The sequence below is a fragment of the Buceros rhinoceros genome, unplaced genomic scaffold, assembly GCF_000710305.1.
Source record: "Buceros rhinoceros silvestris isolate BGI_N320 unplaced genomic scaffold, ASM71030v1 scaffold16285, whole genome shotgun sequence".
Lineage (NCBI taxonomy): Eukaryota > Metazoa > Chordata > Aves > Bucerotiformes > Bucerotidae > Buceros > Buceros rhinoceros.
In genome coordinates, this window is record NW_010411286.1 from 3,176 (window position 1) to 20,053 (window position 16,878).

Below are 16,878 nucleotides of genomic sequence, written 5' to 3' on the forward strand. Positions count from 1 at the left end.
CAAGTCCGTTCCCTTTAGCACCCTCAAAGACTCCAGTTTTATTCCTCTTGCTCACGTTCTCCATTACAGAGTGGTGTTTTATGTGATTTTACCCAATGTTTTACATATTCGCTTGGGAAACATTTTACCTGCTGAGCCAGACGAGTGACTAAACCCCCTGAGCAGAACTGCTGTAGTTTAGCTTCTAAAACTAGAGGAAGAAGAGTCAAAGTTTCAGTGCAAAGCCGTAAGACATGCCGCCCTCTCACTGCAGAATGTGTCTAAACTTGAAATCGAAGCCTGCAGTATCTGTTGGTCCAAACAACGGGAGTTACAGCTTGCTCAACCGCTGCATTCTTACAGCCACTATTGTACCGAGGGAGATCTTTAAACCTCAAAACAGGGACAAGCGCAGCAGTGATGCGGATGGTGATGGAAAGGAACAACCAGCCCTCCTGGCACCGCTGCCTCTGGGAACTCGACTGCAAACAGCGCGCGGGGCAGTGTCTTACAACAGGAAGGCAATTTCTGTTCAGGTTTTCACTTACAGGTACAGGACTATCATATAAAAGATCCAGCTTCTTAAAAAGAGGAACTGAGGGGCTCTGACAGGCCTCGGTCATTCCCCGAGAGACTGTACTGATGGCCCAGGCTGGGACACTCCCCATCCTCCAGCACTTCCTCACGTAACAGTGGGTATAAATCACTACAAGATCAGTATCCACCCCAGAAAACCCTGCATGAAATGGATGGACATATCTTCGTACAAAGACAAGTATTTCAGAATTTGGGATGCAAAAAAACAGTGCAAAAAAACCAGAAGGAGTTCTGAAAAAAATAGTCTTTTTACAGAAGGAAAACTCCCGGAATTGAAGAGCAGGACTAGAAAGATCAGGTATGGTGCCACGGAGTGGCCGGAAACGTTAACAACAGGTTATTTCCCTCGCAGAGGTTTACGTGTTTCACACCAGCATTTTGGTTTATGTTGTTACAATATTTTTACAGAGCATTATCTAAAAGTAATCTTTCAGGCAGAAGTCTAATTCAGAATTCATCATGTTTTACCCTAAACGGCCACTTGGAATGCTGTGAAACATGATTTGCAGCCAGAAGCACCATGTACATAAATTCTTCCACATCAAAGGAGTAGTTCGTAAATTTTGGATGTTCTCCCAGTGTTGGGTGGTGTCCCTAGAAAAATGAAATGAGGCCTTTTAGACAGAAAACACCCACATCTTCCATTCAAAAACCAAGAAAAAAAATGAGCATCTGCCATTTTAATTTATTATTTCTGATCCGCTTCTCTGCTCCGAGACACAAGAATCAGCAAAGTAACTGCATAACAGCGATGCCATAGAAGGCTTAGATCAACGGCCAATGGATTTCACTCCTCCTCCTCCCTCCACCATTAATACCAAGTGATTCCTCACTCACAACGGAGAAGTTAATTTGGTCTAAAGAAGGAAAACCCTATTTCGAGTATCAGAACCTGGGGAAAAGAAGTCACATTTAAATGCTTCAGGTCGGGGCAGCCACCCTTCCAGCAGCGGAACCATTACCTGATCCTGAGGGAACACTTTATTCCTCTTCCGCCAGGTGAGGTAGTGAATGCCCCTCAGCCTCGCCAGGTCCAGGTAACAACGTTCGTCTTCGCAGTTGTATCTAGGGGCAGGCAGAAGGGCCGAACGGTCTTAAGTCACGCGGCAGTTAAGATGTGGCCTAGGAGGCAGCTGGAGGCACGGCTGCACATCAGGCACCCCCCTGCCCTGCCGCAGCAGCTCCTGGCCACGGCTTTCTGAGCTCATCTGCAGACTGGACAAAACGCTCCCGAGCTGAGATTATGCTGCAAAGCACCAGCTCCGCAGCCTTCCCCCCGCAGAATTTCCCAGGGTGGAGAACTCAGTGCTCTTCTGAGACGCGCAGAGTGTTTCTGCTCGGTTCTACTGAACCGGAGTGTCTATCAACAACCATGCTTTGTGACAACATCTGGCCACAAAAATGATCTGAGGGCTGGAACCCCTCTGCTGCGAGGACAGGCTGAGAGAGCAGGGGGTTTCAGCCGGGAGAGGAGAAGGCTCTGGCAAGACCTTAGTGTGGCTCTTCAGTACTTAAAGGGGGCCTAGAAGAAGGATGGGGACAGTCTTTTTAGCAGGGCCTATCGCAACAGGACAAGGGGTGATGGTTTTGAACAAAAAGAGGCAGATTCAGACTAGGGAGAAGGAAGACATCTTCCACACTGAAGGCAGTGAAACACTGGCCCAGGTTGCCCAGAGAGGAGTAGAAGCCCCATCCCTGGAACCATTCCGGTCAGGTCGGACCTTGGGGCTCTCAGCAACCTGCTCTGCGTGCAGATGTCCCTGCTCACTGCAGGGGGGTTGGACTGGGTGAGCTTTGAAGGTCCCTTCTAACCCAAATCATTTGGTGATTCTATGAAAATACGTTTAAAAGGAAGCTACAAGAGAAATCTAGGTAAAACAGAATGACACTTAGCTAAGCTTGGCCAGCAAGCTGGTGTTCATGTCCTGTGCACAGAAACCAGAACATAAATAACCCTCAGGGGGGTCTTTAACAGCCTGGACATGCACCTTATATAATCAATTCACCTGGGTCACCAAAATTCCGTAAAATCTCAAACATTAGCAGTTGTGGTGTATGAGGGGAAAGATAGAAAGAGACTTACAGTTCAAAAACAACAGCCCAGTCTGGTAGAAAAAGCAAATATAAAATCTCAGCCATTAGCAGTTGTGGTGTATGAGGGGAAAGATAGAAAGAGACTTACAGTTCAAAAACAACAGCCCAGTCTGGTAGAAAAAGCAAATGGGTCAGTCCAGCTCCGTGCATCCCAATGAATATATCAGAGTTGTGGGTAATTCTCAATTGCTCTGAAAACTCCATTTCCCTGCAGACGACACAAGAAGCCTGGTGATCTGGCATGTCCCTCCATCTCAGCAAGAATTAGTTGCGTGTGGAAAGCACAAAATTAACTTAAGGGAATACTGAAAGAGAGAATTGATTTTTCAAGGAACAATACCAAGCATCACAAATGCTGCAGCCAGCAATAACTCAGCATGGAATTAAAAGAAACGCAGACAGGTTTCAAAACTTCAGCAGCCTGTTCCAAAACTCTCATTTTTTTAACAAGTTGAAGTTTTTGTAAGTTTGGGGATTTTTTACTTGCATTAAAAAAAAAAAAATCTCCTCCTTCAAAAAAAAAAAATTAACATCAAGGACCTAAACTGTTTTCGACGTAATGTAGAAGTACACAAATCCCACCTAAAGGTGCGGATTTCCAACCTGCACTTACGCAGTGGGAGGGCATCAAGCACAAATAAGGACACCAGGCTTTTTTCAGCTCCTGGAACTGTCACCCTCTCCTTTGACTGTAAGCTCCGAACAGAGCATCCTCTTTAAATAACCACGTGCTTCCTGAGCACACAGACTGGGCCAAAGATACTTAAGGGCACAAGAAGAGAGACAGCTGGAAAGGGAAGTTACAACAGGCTTCATTTGGGTGTGAACAATTTGTACAGTAAAGAGGAAAAGAATAACATTCCCTCTGACTATTTGCAAGAGAGTAGGAAAAAACTAGCTTGAACCGCAACAAGTAATTTTAAACTACTTAGACTCCTATATGGGCAGAGATCAGGAAAACCTCCTAACTGCTGACAGTGACACTGCAGGATAGCCTCAGAAATCTGTAAGAGTGAACGGTACCACAAACAGTTTCAACAAACGCAGCAGCTGCAGAAGTACTGCTTGGTCCTGCCTTCAAGTGGGATGATCTGGATGCCCTCTCTAGGGTTCCCACCCTCTTTTCTATTGTTAGACTGCTCGAGCGCTTTCATTTTCAGGAGAATTGAAAGCAACTCAGCTTCCTCACGCTGCCTCTGCTTTGATCAAAACACGGATCTCTCGCTGCTGCTTCACTTTCCCACTCTTCCTGCATGATCCATGACAGCACCACTGGGTAGATGCGAGCTGCTGCCATTTGTCCCAGGTGTACACCAACTATGGACTTTTCATTCATGCCATTTCTTACTAGCGTAGCGTCTGCTACACCTGGGTACCACAAGTGGATCTCAGGTGGTGTCTTCAGGGGACACTGGAGCAGCAAAGCTGAGTTACTCCTCAATACTAAACTAAGAGTCATATAAAAGAGGACACTAGTTTCACACCAGAGAGCTCCCTGTGGACCCACAGCTACTGCAGAGCATTCGCAAATCCAGAAGGGTGATGGGAACACAGCCGTTTTGGGAGGGAAGAGGAAACAGAAAGAAAAGTGATTTCAAAACTTGCTCATCATGTAGTAGCTTCAACCTGAGCCTACTAACTCTAGAGATCCTTTCCTAAGTAGCACATCATAACTTAACTCGCTCAGTAACGCTCCTCCTTCCTTACCAGTTCTGGATTTTGCACAGGTTAGACAGAGAGGCACATGGAGCTTTGCCTACCAACAGCTTTCACCAGCCACAGGCAGCAGGAGATCTAGTTTCTTCTACCAACTTACGTACTTGTATTTGTAGTCTACCACTTTGACCTCCAACGTCGATACAGTTTTCAAAGCATTCACAAGCTAAGGAGGAAAATAAGATGACAATTATTTGGTGCTGTCCTTCAGTTAGTTCCTGCCCTCACTCTCCATCATTTGACACACTCCTCCTCCCCACCAGAGAATTACTATGAGTGAGACAGAACACACTGTCCCCGCCACATACAGGAGCAGTTCCCCGCCTTTCGTGCCTCCCCAAGATACACCTGTTATTGCTGGCAGAGCAACCCCTGGAGAGGAGACTCAGATCTCCTGCCCTCTCACAGAGGCTACTGCTGACTTCTACATGAGCCAGAACCCAGTCCTAAACCACTCAAATTGGCAGCAGTTTTGCTGGGAACAGTGGGAAGATGTGGTTGGATTTTAAAGATACTCCAACACTTGACGAAGCAAATGGGCGGCTAGCAGGATTTTCAAAAATACCTTATAGGTCAGATTCCTCCTCACGTGAGGGGTGAAACCAGGTTACTACTACACGTAGCAGCGCAGGCACACGCTGTGGGCAGCTCAGCACAGATGCAGCCATCTGCGGTGTTCTGCCACTGAGCTACTGCATCGAACAAGCCTCACTTTCTCCCTACGTAAATGGGGATGATAATGCCAATTCATTTCTGCTGGGCACTAACACCTAAGAAGGTATTATCAGATATTATCATTTTACTGCAAGAGAAGCTACACTGTAAGGCCACTAAGTTGAGTGATATGAAATCATGAATCAATAGGAAAATTCATTCAGTTTTGAATGCACATCCTCAAACACAATAGCTTATGAATTTTAATTTTCAAGCATTACAAAGGGTTTTGTTAGAGCCTTCAACACTGGAGATGGTAAAAATAAAACATAATCTGAAAGAGAAATAATTTAATTTTATCAGAAGCTCTGGTGTAAGATGAAATACTTTCAGTATTACACCTGTAGCCCTCCACTGGCTATTTAAAAAGGGCAGCAAGGTTCCGTGTCTGGTGCAGAGAAATGGAGACTGGCCAGAAGACAGATTAGAAGAAAATTAATATCAGCACTGAACATATTTGTGCGAGATTTGTCAGCAGAGAAATGTCTTGGCTGAACGTGAAATAAAAAAAAACCCATCAATTCAATGAGCAAAATTTAACCTGTGATAAATTTGTTCTGAAAAGTAAAAAGGACCACACCTCATTCTGGTTTAGGATTTTCCGGTAATCTGTACTGCGTGCAAGTATCGTGACTCGAATTTTCCCATCCTAAAAAGAAAGAGGCAGCAGTGGATTAGCTCTGAGGCAGATCTCAGATCACAAAATAAAGCAATCACTTCCATATCTACTTTTGGTAATTATGTGAGCAACTAAGTATGTTCCTTCCTCATGTAAGAGATGATGTAACCACCTTAAAATTCGTGTTGTGTTTTCCAGCAAATTAAAAGCGTTGAAAACTTTGTGGAAGTTTGACTACTAACAAAGACTAAAACATTTTCTGAAAGATTTATTTTATTCTGTACAAAAGAGCCTTTGTGTTACACATTACATGGCAGTTTTGGGGAGCGGGAAAGCAGCTTGCAGGACGGCTTGTACACAAGATCCTTGGAAAAAATATTTTACTTTTATAACAGTTCCTCCTTTTACCTCTTTAAATTAATTGGACTCACAGGGGTAAGTGTTCCAAGTGAAATAAAGAGATTTAACCGCATGACTCCCATTAGTGTCAGCAGGAGAAGCATAACTGTGCAGCGTTTGAATGTGAGCCCCTCTGCGATAACACGTAGGCTGCTCTCGAGCAAATCCTTCAAGGAGCCCAGAACTGCCGTATCCATCAATGCAGCCACTGCAAAAACTCCCAGTGCGTACAACTGCTTTGCTCAGTGGGTCCCCTCTGCCGGACCCAGGGACAGCACCTTCTCAGCATGCTCCAGAAGAGCCTGTGTGCCACGTGTCTTGCTTAACTAGGAAGGACACAGAGGCCTTGAGCACAAAGAACAGAGACAACTTTCACGAACACACACAAACGTTTGCTGAAAGCCTTTGTGGAACATGCTGACGTACTGGAAAAGAGTCCCAGCACCCCAGATAAGGACAAAAACCGCACTAGATCTATGTCCTTATTGCCCCTGGGGTCTAGCTTGCTAACGCTGCTTCTCTGGTAAGAGCCATCAGCTCCGTATTACAATTTTATTATTCAGTTACCGTACCTTGGGTCCTTCTTGCGTGATATTTAATCTGTGTAACACATGCTGAGAAAATGCCCTAAATAGCCCTGTACCGTGACAGCCAGAGATCTGAAATTAAAAATGCAATCGTTAATACCAAAAGTTATTTTGCTCAAAAAACCTCTCTTTGTCATCGGGCTTTTGCCAATATTGTGGAACAAAAGCCTGGCACCATGCTCCGCACTAAACATGTTGCTATTCACTGCAGCACAAGCAGCACTTCCATTTTGGAAGAAATCTTAACGCTCTGTACCGTGTTGCAGCCTGAACCCATGAGCTAATACCCTTGGGAAAGCCTGTCAGTGGACAAGCTCCTGTGCTCAGCAAAAATACCAGTGGGTTCACAGTGCCCCCCCAATAAAGAGGCAGAATACGTATCTCCTGAGCTGTGACACAGGAGGTCACACACAACCAGTTACTATTAACCAGCTTATCTTCAAAACTCTAATCTTTAGGGAAGATCATTTCCTTTGGAGCTGTGCAGACCTTCCGTGCAGCACATGCCATGGTAACTCAGCTAGATATCCCAGAGATTCATTAGCTCGGGTTTTATTCTGACACACAGGCGTCTGGCTAACACGGTGGACTCACCAATGGTGTGTTATAGAACAAGCCGTATCGCATTCGAGGCAGTAACGAGAAGACTGCTTCCTTGAAGCATACCTGTGAAGGAAGATCACAAGAAGTTCCACTGCACTGCTAACTCCTGCTGGCACATCCCCTGCTCATTCAGCGGCATCACTGCCTATAATGAGGGAGCAATTACACGCTCCCCTGTCAAGAACACCCTCACTTCCTGGACTGTGCAAATGAATAGAACAAAGACAATCCTGATCTCGAAAGAGCTCTCGCTTAGGATGCTAGAGATGCAAGTATGGAAAGAGGTAAAAAAAGCACCTCCAAAACAGAACAAACATGGACTGAGTAAAAGAAAAGCTGTTAGAGTAGAGAGTTTAGGATAGGCTTTAAGGGATTGAAGAGAATAAAATGAGCTCTCAATGAATGGGTACTTTTTTGGTGGGAGTACAAGTTTTTTTCATGATAAGCAGCAGGTATGTTAACAGTTGCAGAGGAAGAGAAACACCCCAGTAAGAAGTGGAAGACTTAGAAAGCCACTTTGAAAACCCTCAACTTCAGGAGTGGGTCCTACAGGAACGAAACCAATATATAAATACCATCTCTGGCAAGACACAAAAGGTAGGTCCATCTATATAAAGCATAGACATGTCACAGAATTAGGTTACAGCTCTGCCTCTTGTTTGTAAGCTGGAATACTCATATTACATCAATTAAACATGCATAACATACTTTCCTATCCACAAGCACAAGCTGCTGTATTTGCTACCTAGTGACTATGAATTAAAACAAAATACAAAATTCCGCACCCTTTTAGAGTCGAAGGTTTTCAAGTGTATTATTTCGTAGTCAGTAAATGCCTTCCACGTCTCACTGAACAGGTCACCATAGCCATACGAGCTCTACGAGGAAAGGCAGAAACACAAGAGCACAATCGATTACATGAATGCACAGAAAAACTCTCCTCATGATTTACACGTTCCGTTAATACACAGTTAATATGCACATCACCACCACGGCACCCAAGACAGCCCAGCACAGAACACAGACATTACAGAACATCAAACTCTGCGTTTACAGCGGCAATTAACTCAAATTAACTGTCAGATAGAACTCTTTTATTAAAAATTAACTATAAACCAACAACCTAGACAAGTTCTTCAGTAGCAGATTAGACCTTCTGAGTGAGGAGCAAGGAGTACCTACTACTTTCCCCAGAGACCACAGAACACATCATCTCTTGCTCTCTAAATGCCCCTAAACACGACCTCAGTAGCCCTGGTGCGGATTCTCACTTAAAGCTTCCTTTCAAATCTGGCGTTGGTTCGGGCTGCTTGGAGAGTTGCGTGGAAACATTCTCAACAAGAAACTTGAGAGTTAGACTACGAACGGCTGCAGAAGAGAGCAGAGATCTAGTGAAAGGGTGCCAGATTTCCTTCAGTTGAAGAGGTGCTCCCTTCCCCTTCATCTGCCATTAAGTTTTAACGGATTTTACAATCCATACTATCTTCTGTGTTACAGGAACTGCTCTTCCAGTTTAGAAGTAGAGACCTTGGAGATAAAGCTGAAAGTACTATTTTCTAACCCCAACCACTCTCCTTAAAAGTGCTTTATAAACATTGCTCTCCTGCATGTGCAGGGAGAGTCTGCAAAAAAATCACCCAGCGCATCAGCTCCTCATTTTCTGCTTTGTTTAACCTCCATCTAAGGGCATTGCTGCTTAACAGGAACAGATCCTACAGAAGCTAGAAAGTATGGCCAAATCTAATTACATCAAGGTACAAAAGAGAATGGCTAATAAGCTCAAATCCATCTTTCGGTCAGCACAGATAGTTCATCAGCAGTTGGCTGGTGCCATCAACTGGTTGTACATGGTCATGAACCCGAGCAGACGGCAGTTAAGACTCATTTAAAATGATAGTACTGTTGTGATAGTACTTTGAATGGTACTTTTGAAATAATTGTTTGATTCAGCAACGCGATAGAAGATGAAGAGTTGCTTTCCTAAGGCATTTACAATGCTGTGTGACACATCTGATCTTTTCAGAAAGCCAGAGCTGCATTAACAGGTCCCACATTACATCTCGAGAGCTTCCTCATCTGGCCGGTGCCATTATTTTAGCTTTTGAAATGTAAGAGACCTAGAAAAAAGCTCTCTTGTAGCCAGAGAGTTTTCTCACTGAAGAGCAAGCAGGGTATATTGCAGCTCTCTACCGAGTATTAGTTGTCCCAGCAGTAAATACGCAGCAAGAAAACCCAGTATTTTATGAGGACAAGGCAGGTGTGGGACAGTATCACAGTCAAGAACCCTGTGATTTCTGGACCTGGTTATAGACGTTACCCAGCATATTACAGATGGCCTAGTTCTTTGTTATATAGCTCAACACTCTCCTACACAACTTAAGTACTGGCCAGTCAAACTAACATTACTCTTAAACACAGCCACGGTTACAACTCAGCCCCACTTAAAAACTTGTTTTAGATGTCATCATGGCATTTCAAGAGGTCAGTAACTGTAGGAGGCTATTTAAAAGAGTTAACTGTTAGACTCTGTTTTGATTTTTATGCATATATATACACAAAAAGGATTTCATTTAGTTGTTTTCTTTATTACAGGCTGCACACTACTGGTTTAGACAGATGCAAGGCTGCATTTGTTTCTAAGTGTAGAAGAAACAGTTTTGAGTAAGGCTACTTCGATATTTGAAAGAAAAAAGTACAGAAAACAGCATGAAATGTTCAAATGCTACATATTAGAAACACAGATCATGTTATTTTTGAGGTCACACCAAAAAAAAAAGGCATAATTACGTTCTAGCAAAGGATGAGCTACGGAGCAGTGTTCAAACAGCACGTGGTTTATGGTAGAAAATCTGTTCCCTCTTGTTCATGCACCTGTATTAAGGGGAACCAAAACCTCCCTATTCCACATGGCTAAGCCCACAAAGATGCTAAGAATGGGCTGCTAAAAGCTCCAGAGTCTCCATAAAGCAGAAACACAACCCATTACAAACCGGTCACAAGCGCAGCGGACTTACAGTGTCCCACATGACTATGTTGACATCAGTGCTGAAGGAGTTATTGATATGCTGCGTAATATAAAGGTTGACGAAATCGCAGAAGTGATGGTACATGTTAACACCTGGGAAAGAAAGAATTGTTACTGAAGTACTATGTCACCTTTGCCACTTTTCATTGGTTCGTGCATTTTTCCCTTAGTAGTACCCTGCATCTTCTATTACTTTTCCCCTGCTTCTGACTGAATGCTTCTTACACACCCTAAAAAACCAAACCTTTAAAGGGAAGGAATCAAGGTATGAAAACTGAAGTAAAATATATTTTTAAAAAGTTCAGAGCAATTAGAAGAGCAGCCAAAAGACAACATAAAAAAAAGATACGTTTCAGGTGCTATTTCTCATTACAGTGAGGTACTCAAAAGAAACTACTGCTTTAACAACAGCTAGTTAGACCTGGAGGAAACGTGAAGAACAGGCCTTTGGCACTGATCTTAGTGCTGCTTTTGGGGGTTAAGGGAAGCTCTGTCTGCAAGACAAGACAGAACTCGAACTTGCACACGGGCCAAAGCCCAAGTAATTCCTCAGGTTTTTCTTCTCGGAGCATTCCTGTTCATTCTTGGTTTCTTAAGGTAATACTGTAAGATCATGGCACGTAAAAGCTACCATGAAACGAAGGAGGTAACGCAGTCTGGTGCCCTGGCTAGTGAAGACAGGTCCCTGTTTTGGAACCACGTGCACGCAGCCCGTTTCTAAGCGCCTGATCAAAAAGAGCTGCCATGCTTCCCGGTCTGCTCCACCAGCAATTCTCCCCCAGCTGCCCTAAAACAGGGTCTGGACAAAATCACCTCCTGAGCCACAGTCAGAGCACCCTGCTCAAAGGTACAGACTGACAGCACAGCAACTCCTGCATGGCAGCTGTTCAGGGGCCTGCAATGACACGTAAGCTACTGGCCCGTGGGGGAAGAGGGGTAATTCAGTTTAAGTTGCAGCATATCACAGGGTCAGAACACAGCAGGCAAAGACCCCAGCGTAACCCACAGCGAAGCCCACAGCAGCATGTTTGTATGTCTAGAACCTGAACACCTTCTTCCATTCACATCTGCATGCAAAATACGCTACCTAACAAAAAGATTGGTGAACTTAAACTGTGAGGCCACTGGCTGGTTCCTGAAGGTGCTTTGCTGCTGCCCCTCTTTGAATGACAGTCACAAAGGCATCATGTAGATGGGCAAGAATAACCTAAGGATGCCAGTTACCTGCATCTAATTTCATGAAGTATGTTGGCTTTTCAATAACAACATCACACTTCTCATCTTCCAGGGGCCTGAAGTCTAACGCAGTAAATGTCTGGAGTTCTGCAAACCTGCAAAGATTCAATCACATAGCACACGCTTTGTCATTAACACGCTTAAAACAAATGTACTTCCTACATCGAAGATTTAGGAACTGTTCATCCAGTCCACTCGATTTAGCAGGACTGCTGAAAACTGATAGAGTCTGACAATTACAGTGATCTGAAATCGCAATGGAAGGTCCTTCAGGTTAGGAGCTTCAAGAGGTTAAACAGCGCCTTTGATCTCAGGAGTGAACAGCACCTTTGATCTACAAATCAAGGCAGCAGAGAGGGAACAAAGGGCCTCAGAGCCTGTGGATCTGTGGGTCTATCCAACTTGATCTACATTGCTAGAGACACTTCAGCAAGATCTGCATGCCTTGGTCAGAATAACGAATGTTGATGCAATATTTATTAGTCCCGGATCTGAACAAGGATGAGCAGCTGACATGACAATAGGTAGAGAGGAAAAGTCTCTCCTTCCTCTGCAGCTGTTCTTAACTGAAATCAACCATCAATGAAAAATGAGGGAAAAAAAATGAAATCATGAGAAAAGCTTAAAAATTCATTCTGATATGGACCTTAATGGCTGCAGTCCCTTCATGTTTCCTCAGTCAACTGGGAAGGCAGCTTTGCAGAGCTAACATACCCCGGGGCTACTTACCCAGCTGCCACACAGCACCCTCCGCACAGCCCACTCCGCCTGCAGGCCTGCCCATTTCCCACTGCAGACACAGGCTCCCTGGGAACCCCGTACGAATAAATGCCCCGGTCAGGCGCTGCACGGGCCCCAACATCACCGAGGACTGTGTGAACCAAAATATGAGTGCAAACTTCAAGGCATTTCACACAAAACAACTGTCTCCTACAAGCAGATGAGGCACATCTTGTCCAGGAAACATCTGAAGGTGAGAACTTAAAACTACGAGACATTTTGAGATCTTTTGCTGCCAACACATAGTTCAGAACATTCTGCGTATATTTAATTACCAGATTTACCGAATATGAACTCTCGACCTAAGAAAGGAGCAACTATTTTCTCAGGATGAAATCCCCAACACTGTTAATGCCAATGAAAAAAAAAATTACGGAAGGATCAGTAAGTGAAGTGGGAAGCAGCCCGGACGAGTGATTCTTACCAAGACTGCAGAGGGCTCTTGCGTTGACCTTCAGCCAAAAACGCCTGAACGTTGAGGGTGCAGTGACCTCCAATTTCTCCCTTCTGCAGAAAGTCTTCTTTGAATCTAATGCAAATTAGTAAAAGTCTATCAGCTTTTGTGCAACAGTGCTACAAGTGCACTGCAGTCTCGGTTACGTACTCAAGCCAGCTCTAGTTAGTCTCAATCCAGCAAAGTTCTTCACAGATATTTAAAACCTCGGTGTTTTTGTCAGCGTAAATCATGCATTTCCCACAATTCCTAAATAAAGGTAGCGGTGTCCTACACATCAATTTAGAAAATGGCACTAATCCACCCAGAAAGATTTTAGGAATCGTTTTCACACACCCAAGAGAGCAATTTAATTAGATTTCGCTGTGTGATTACTCACAGGAGCATCATGAGTTGGGGGATTTTTGGTTGGTTGGTTTTAATAGCAATTTCTCACTGAAATTCACCTCAGATTTCACAACCCAGTTTGTAGTCCAAGAATTTTATACACCATACGAAGACTGAGGTGTGAGAACAGGTTTCATGAAAACAAATTGCCAACTCAAAGCACTGTCTAAATTAGCTTTTAGGACAGGCTCAGAAGATGACAAAACCCACCGCGAAGGTATCAGTGTCTCAATCACGAACCAGCTCTTTTCAAGTCACATGTCCAAGACACTGTCTTCAAAAATCAGGCAGAATAAAAAGAATGGTCGATGCCAGCAACACTGGTATGGCTTTTTAACCCAGTTTTCCAACATGCAGCATTTTAATTTGGGAGGTAGGAGATCCAGGTTCAGGTCTCTCTTCAGCCTCACTGATCTGAAAATGCGATTCCCGGTTCTGGTATAAAGGCACCAGCACAGGAATGGCCTTCTAGCTGCCTCATACCAAACATCACCTGATCAAGACAGGATGGGACTGAAGACATAGGAAAGTCTTCCTCTTGTTCACCAGAAGGACAGATTTCAATCATCGCTGCACAAAACAGAGCTTAGTTTTTTAAACAGCCCGTACTGCTGACAGCAATCAGGAGGTGCGGGTCTCACCAGGACTTCAGCAACAAGGCCCTGACCAGCAGTAAAGCCCACGGCAACAAGCAACCAGCAACACTCAACACATTCCGAGTCCTTTCCCTGCCATCCCTTGGCTTTACCATCACATAAGCAAATCAGAGACCTGTCGTGGTTCCTCTTGACGGTTCGTAAGTCAATGTACAAGTTTGTTGCTCTGCAATGCTGGAGGTACCGAGAACAGCTCAGAGATGAATCTCCCTGTTAAGAAAAGTAGGATTTCATCAGTAACAAAAATCACATTTAAAAGCAAGTGAAAAGCCTCCTCTGTGTCAGAAATACCTACTGGTGCAGCAGGCTTGCAGTGGGTTTTCATTTCACTGAGCCTCTCTCGAACGTAACCAAAGTCAGCTTGTTTCCAGAATATCTGCTGGGCTGTCTCAATGTCGCTTGCCCTGAGTTACAAAGGCAAGAAAGAGGAAAAAAAAATTAAGGTCCTTCACTCAATTCTAGTAATAACTTTTAAAAATGACTTATTTTTTCACTGAAAATGAGCAGAAAAGCCAGACAGTCTTTATTGTCATTTAAGATATGAAACAGGAAACAACTTATCAGCTCCATATAAGTGAAGACATCAGTGAAAATTTAAAGCTATTCTCCCGTAAAAGGGTATAAATTTTTTTTTACATTTTTTCCTCTGTTTTTAAAGCTAAGAAAGGAAATACAGAGTTATTTTAGGAATCTGAATTCAAGGCTAAATCCGAATAATGACAACACTGTGGCAGGAAGCATTTCAAACTGTATTTTCTTCCTTAAAAAGTTACATTCTTGAAAATCACGTAGAACGACGTACGTTATGTATAAATGCATTCACATATATACACACACGTCTCCGCAAAGAACTACCCTTTCACCTCCAAAGCTCACAGTCTTGTTAACCCACGGCTGACACAAGCACTATACCGTACTTCATACATCTAAATGAGCCTTACCAGCCAGCTTCAACATAATCACACACCGGGTAACTGAACCTGTGATCGGGTTTGCAAGACTTCTCATAACCCCAGCAGGATTTTAGTTCCTTCAAGTATTTCTGTAACACAGAACAACCGGGTTATGTGACAGCAAAATGGGAAAGGACCTAAGTTAGTTGTGAGCTTATAAACTACCTCTTGCTAACAAATCCTGCACGAAAGGCTCTTGGTTTGGTCTGTTTTCAGAAAGAACACCTGGATTCTTTCTGCACAGTAGAGGCTCCAGAGAGGACACCCATGGACAGCAAGACTGTCCTCATCTGTTCCAGGACAGCCCCTTCTCCTGACCCAGCAAAGAGGATTCCAAAGCTTTCACAACCTGGATAGGTACCGACAAGGAAGCTGAGCTCACACAAAGCACAGTGCTCCAAGCTCCAGGCTGAGTGTACCTCTGCTCCCCAGGCACATCTAGACACTCGCTTCTGCAGCGCTGTGGAAGCCAGAGAAGGGGGCACACAGCTCCCTCCCCCAGCTCTGTGAGCAGCTCCAGCCCGAGAGACACTAGAACTGCAGCCCAGATCCTCATGTCCTCTGTCCCTGCTTCAGGCTATGTGCATCACAGGGTAAGATGAAATCAGCATTTCATCAGTGTCCCCGTACTCTTGGCAGAGCCACAGAAGCACTACAACATGCTGAAAATCACGAGCCTGGAAACTACCAACTGCACTTTGCTCAAACACCTTTCACACACGCAAAAGTCATTCAGATCGAGATCATCATTTCAGATCTGGAACAATTAAAAGAGGGGAATAAAAAAATGTGCAAAACAGTAGATTAAAAACCCAGTTTTGTGACAGCACTGGATTCAGGAAGAGTCCCCTAGAACGATTTCAGAAGCACCAATTCCAATTCCCAGTGGAACCAACTAACTGGCAGAGACCAATCCATCACCAGCTGTAACCGCTGTAACTCCAAGAACAACCCACCCCAACACCACAAACAAACGAAACCAAACCTACTTTATACGGGCAGCGAGAGTCCTGCTTACAGATGCCAGCAAGATGCTGATTATTGTGCAGAAAGTAGGGAATATGCTCATCTGGCAAGTTGATGGCTTCGTAGCTATATAACGGCGCTTCTGGGACGCGTTTGAATTCGTTCAGATTTTCAGCTTGGGAATTAGCCAGAACATCTTGCAGTAGCAATCCAAACACAAGCAACATGAACATGGCAACCTGTGAGTTTTGAACTTTTAAAAGACACAAAAAAGGACATTTATCATACCCGCAGCACAGGACAATATTCACCCAAAGTCAGTCATATCATCAAAGGATTTGTACTTGTATCTCTGGGGTGGTTCCTTTTTCCGATGAGAAGTAAACTTCCACGAAGCGATGAGACTGGACAACCTCAGGACTGTCCTGGAGTCATCAATCACTGAGGGTTATTACACACTACCAACTCACACAGGCAAACTAAAATGGGTGTGTTTACTTTAGCTAAATCCCAAAGGATCCCGGGAGCTCAAATGTGGAAACTAAGCACAGAGCACATAATATCCAGACAGTGGGAAGAAAATGTAGAAGTCTTGGGGAGGGGGGGAGGGGTGAGAAGAGGAGGAAGCTCGGTTTAAAAATAAGTATAATACATTCTCCACTTTGGAAGAAACTAATCATTAGCTGAAGGAAAACTATGCATCACAAATAAATGGTCAAACTTAGATCTATTTCAGGATGCCTGGTTTTAGCAGTTATCACATCGGAGAAACTCTGAACACTGAGTTACACACTGAACTACCGGCCCACACCTACCTGTATCCTCTAAAACTGACGGGATACCCTCTGGTAACACAGCCTTCTCACCAAACATCCCTGCTTTGAACCATTAAACTTCACAAGAAAAAAAAAATAAAAAGGATGGCCTGTAACTAAAAAAAATTTCCTGGCATTACAATTTGCCAAAATTTGCGTGTTTGCTTGCACCGGGAGCCTTCAGCGATATTCCTGCGATACAAGTAGTTTTACCTGTTTGGTTCGAGGAGAACGGCTGTGGATTTCCCGTGCACAAACCTAGGGGTGGGGGGAGGAAAGCTGAGTTAAACGCGTCGTG

General features: G+C 44.1%; 1 protein-coding gene across 1 annotated transcript; it reads right to left on the bottom strand.

The window, feature by feature from the left end:
- Positions 1-1,023: 1,023 nt before the first annotated feature.
- Positions 1,024-15,998, bottom strand: EOGT (EGF domain-specific O-linked N-acetylglucosamine (GlcNAc) transferase). Its single transcript, XM_010135964.1, has 15 exons — positions 15,789-15,998; positions 14,788-14,888; positions 14,142-14,250; positions 13,962-14,056; positions 12,774-12,878; positions 11,558-11,664; positions 10,323-10,426; positions 8,094-8,186; positions 7,300-7,371; positions 6,691-6,777; positions 5,681-5,749; positions 4,491-4,552; positions 2,759-2,878; positions 1,539-1,641; positions 1,024-1,170 (listed from the first exon to the last, which is right to left on the bottom strand). The coding sequence occupies exons 1-15, from the start codon at positions 15,996-15,998 to the stop codon at positions 1,024-1,026; spliced, it is 1,584 nt and encodes a 527-aa protein (XP_010134266.1).
- Positions 15,999-16,878: the final 880 nt, after the last annotated feature.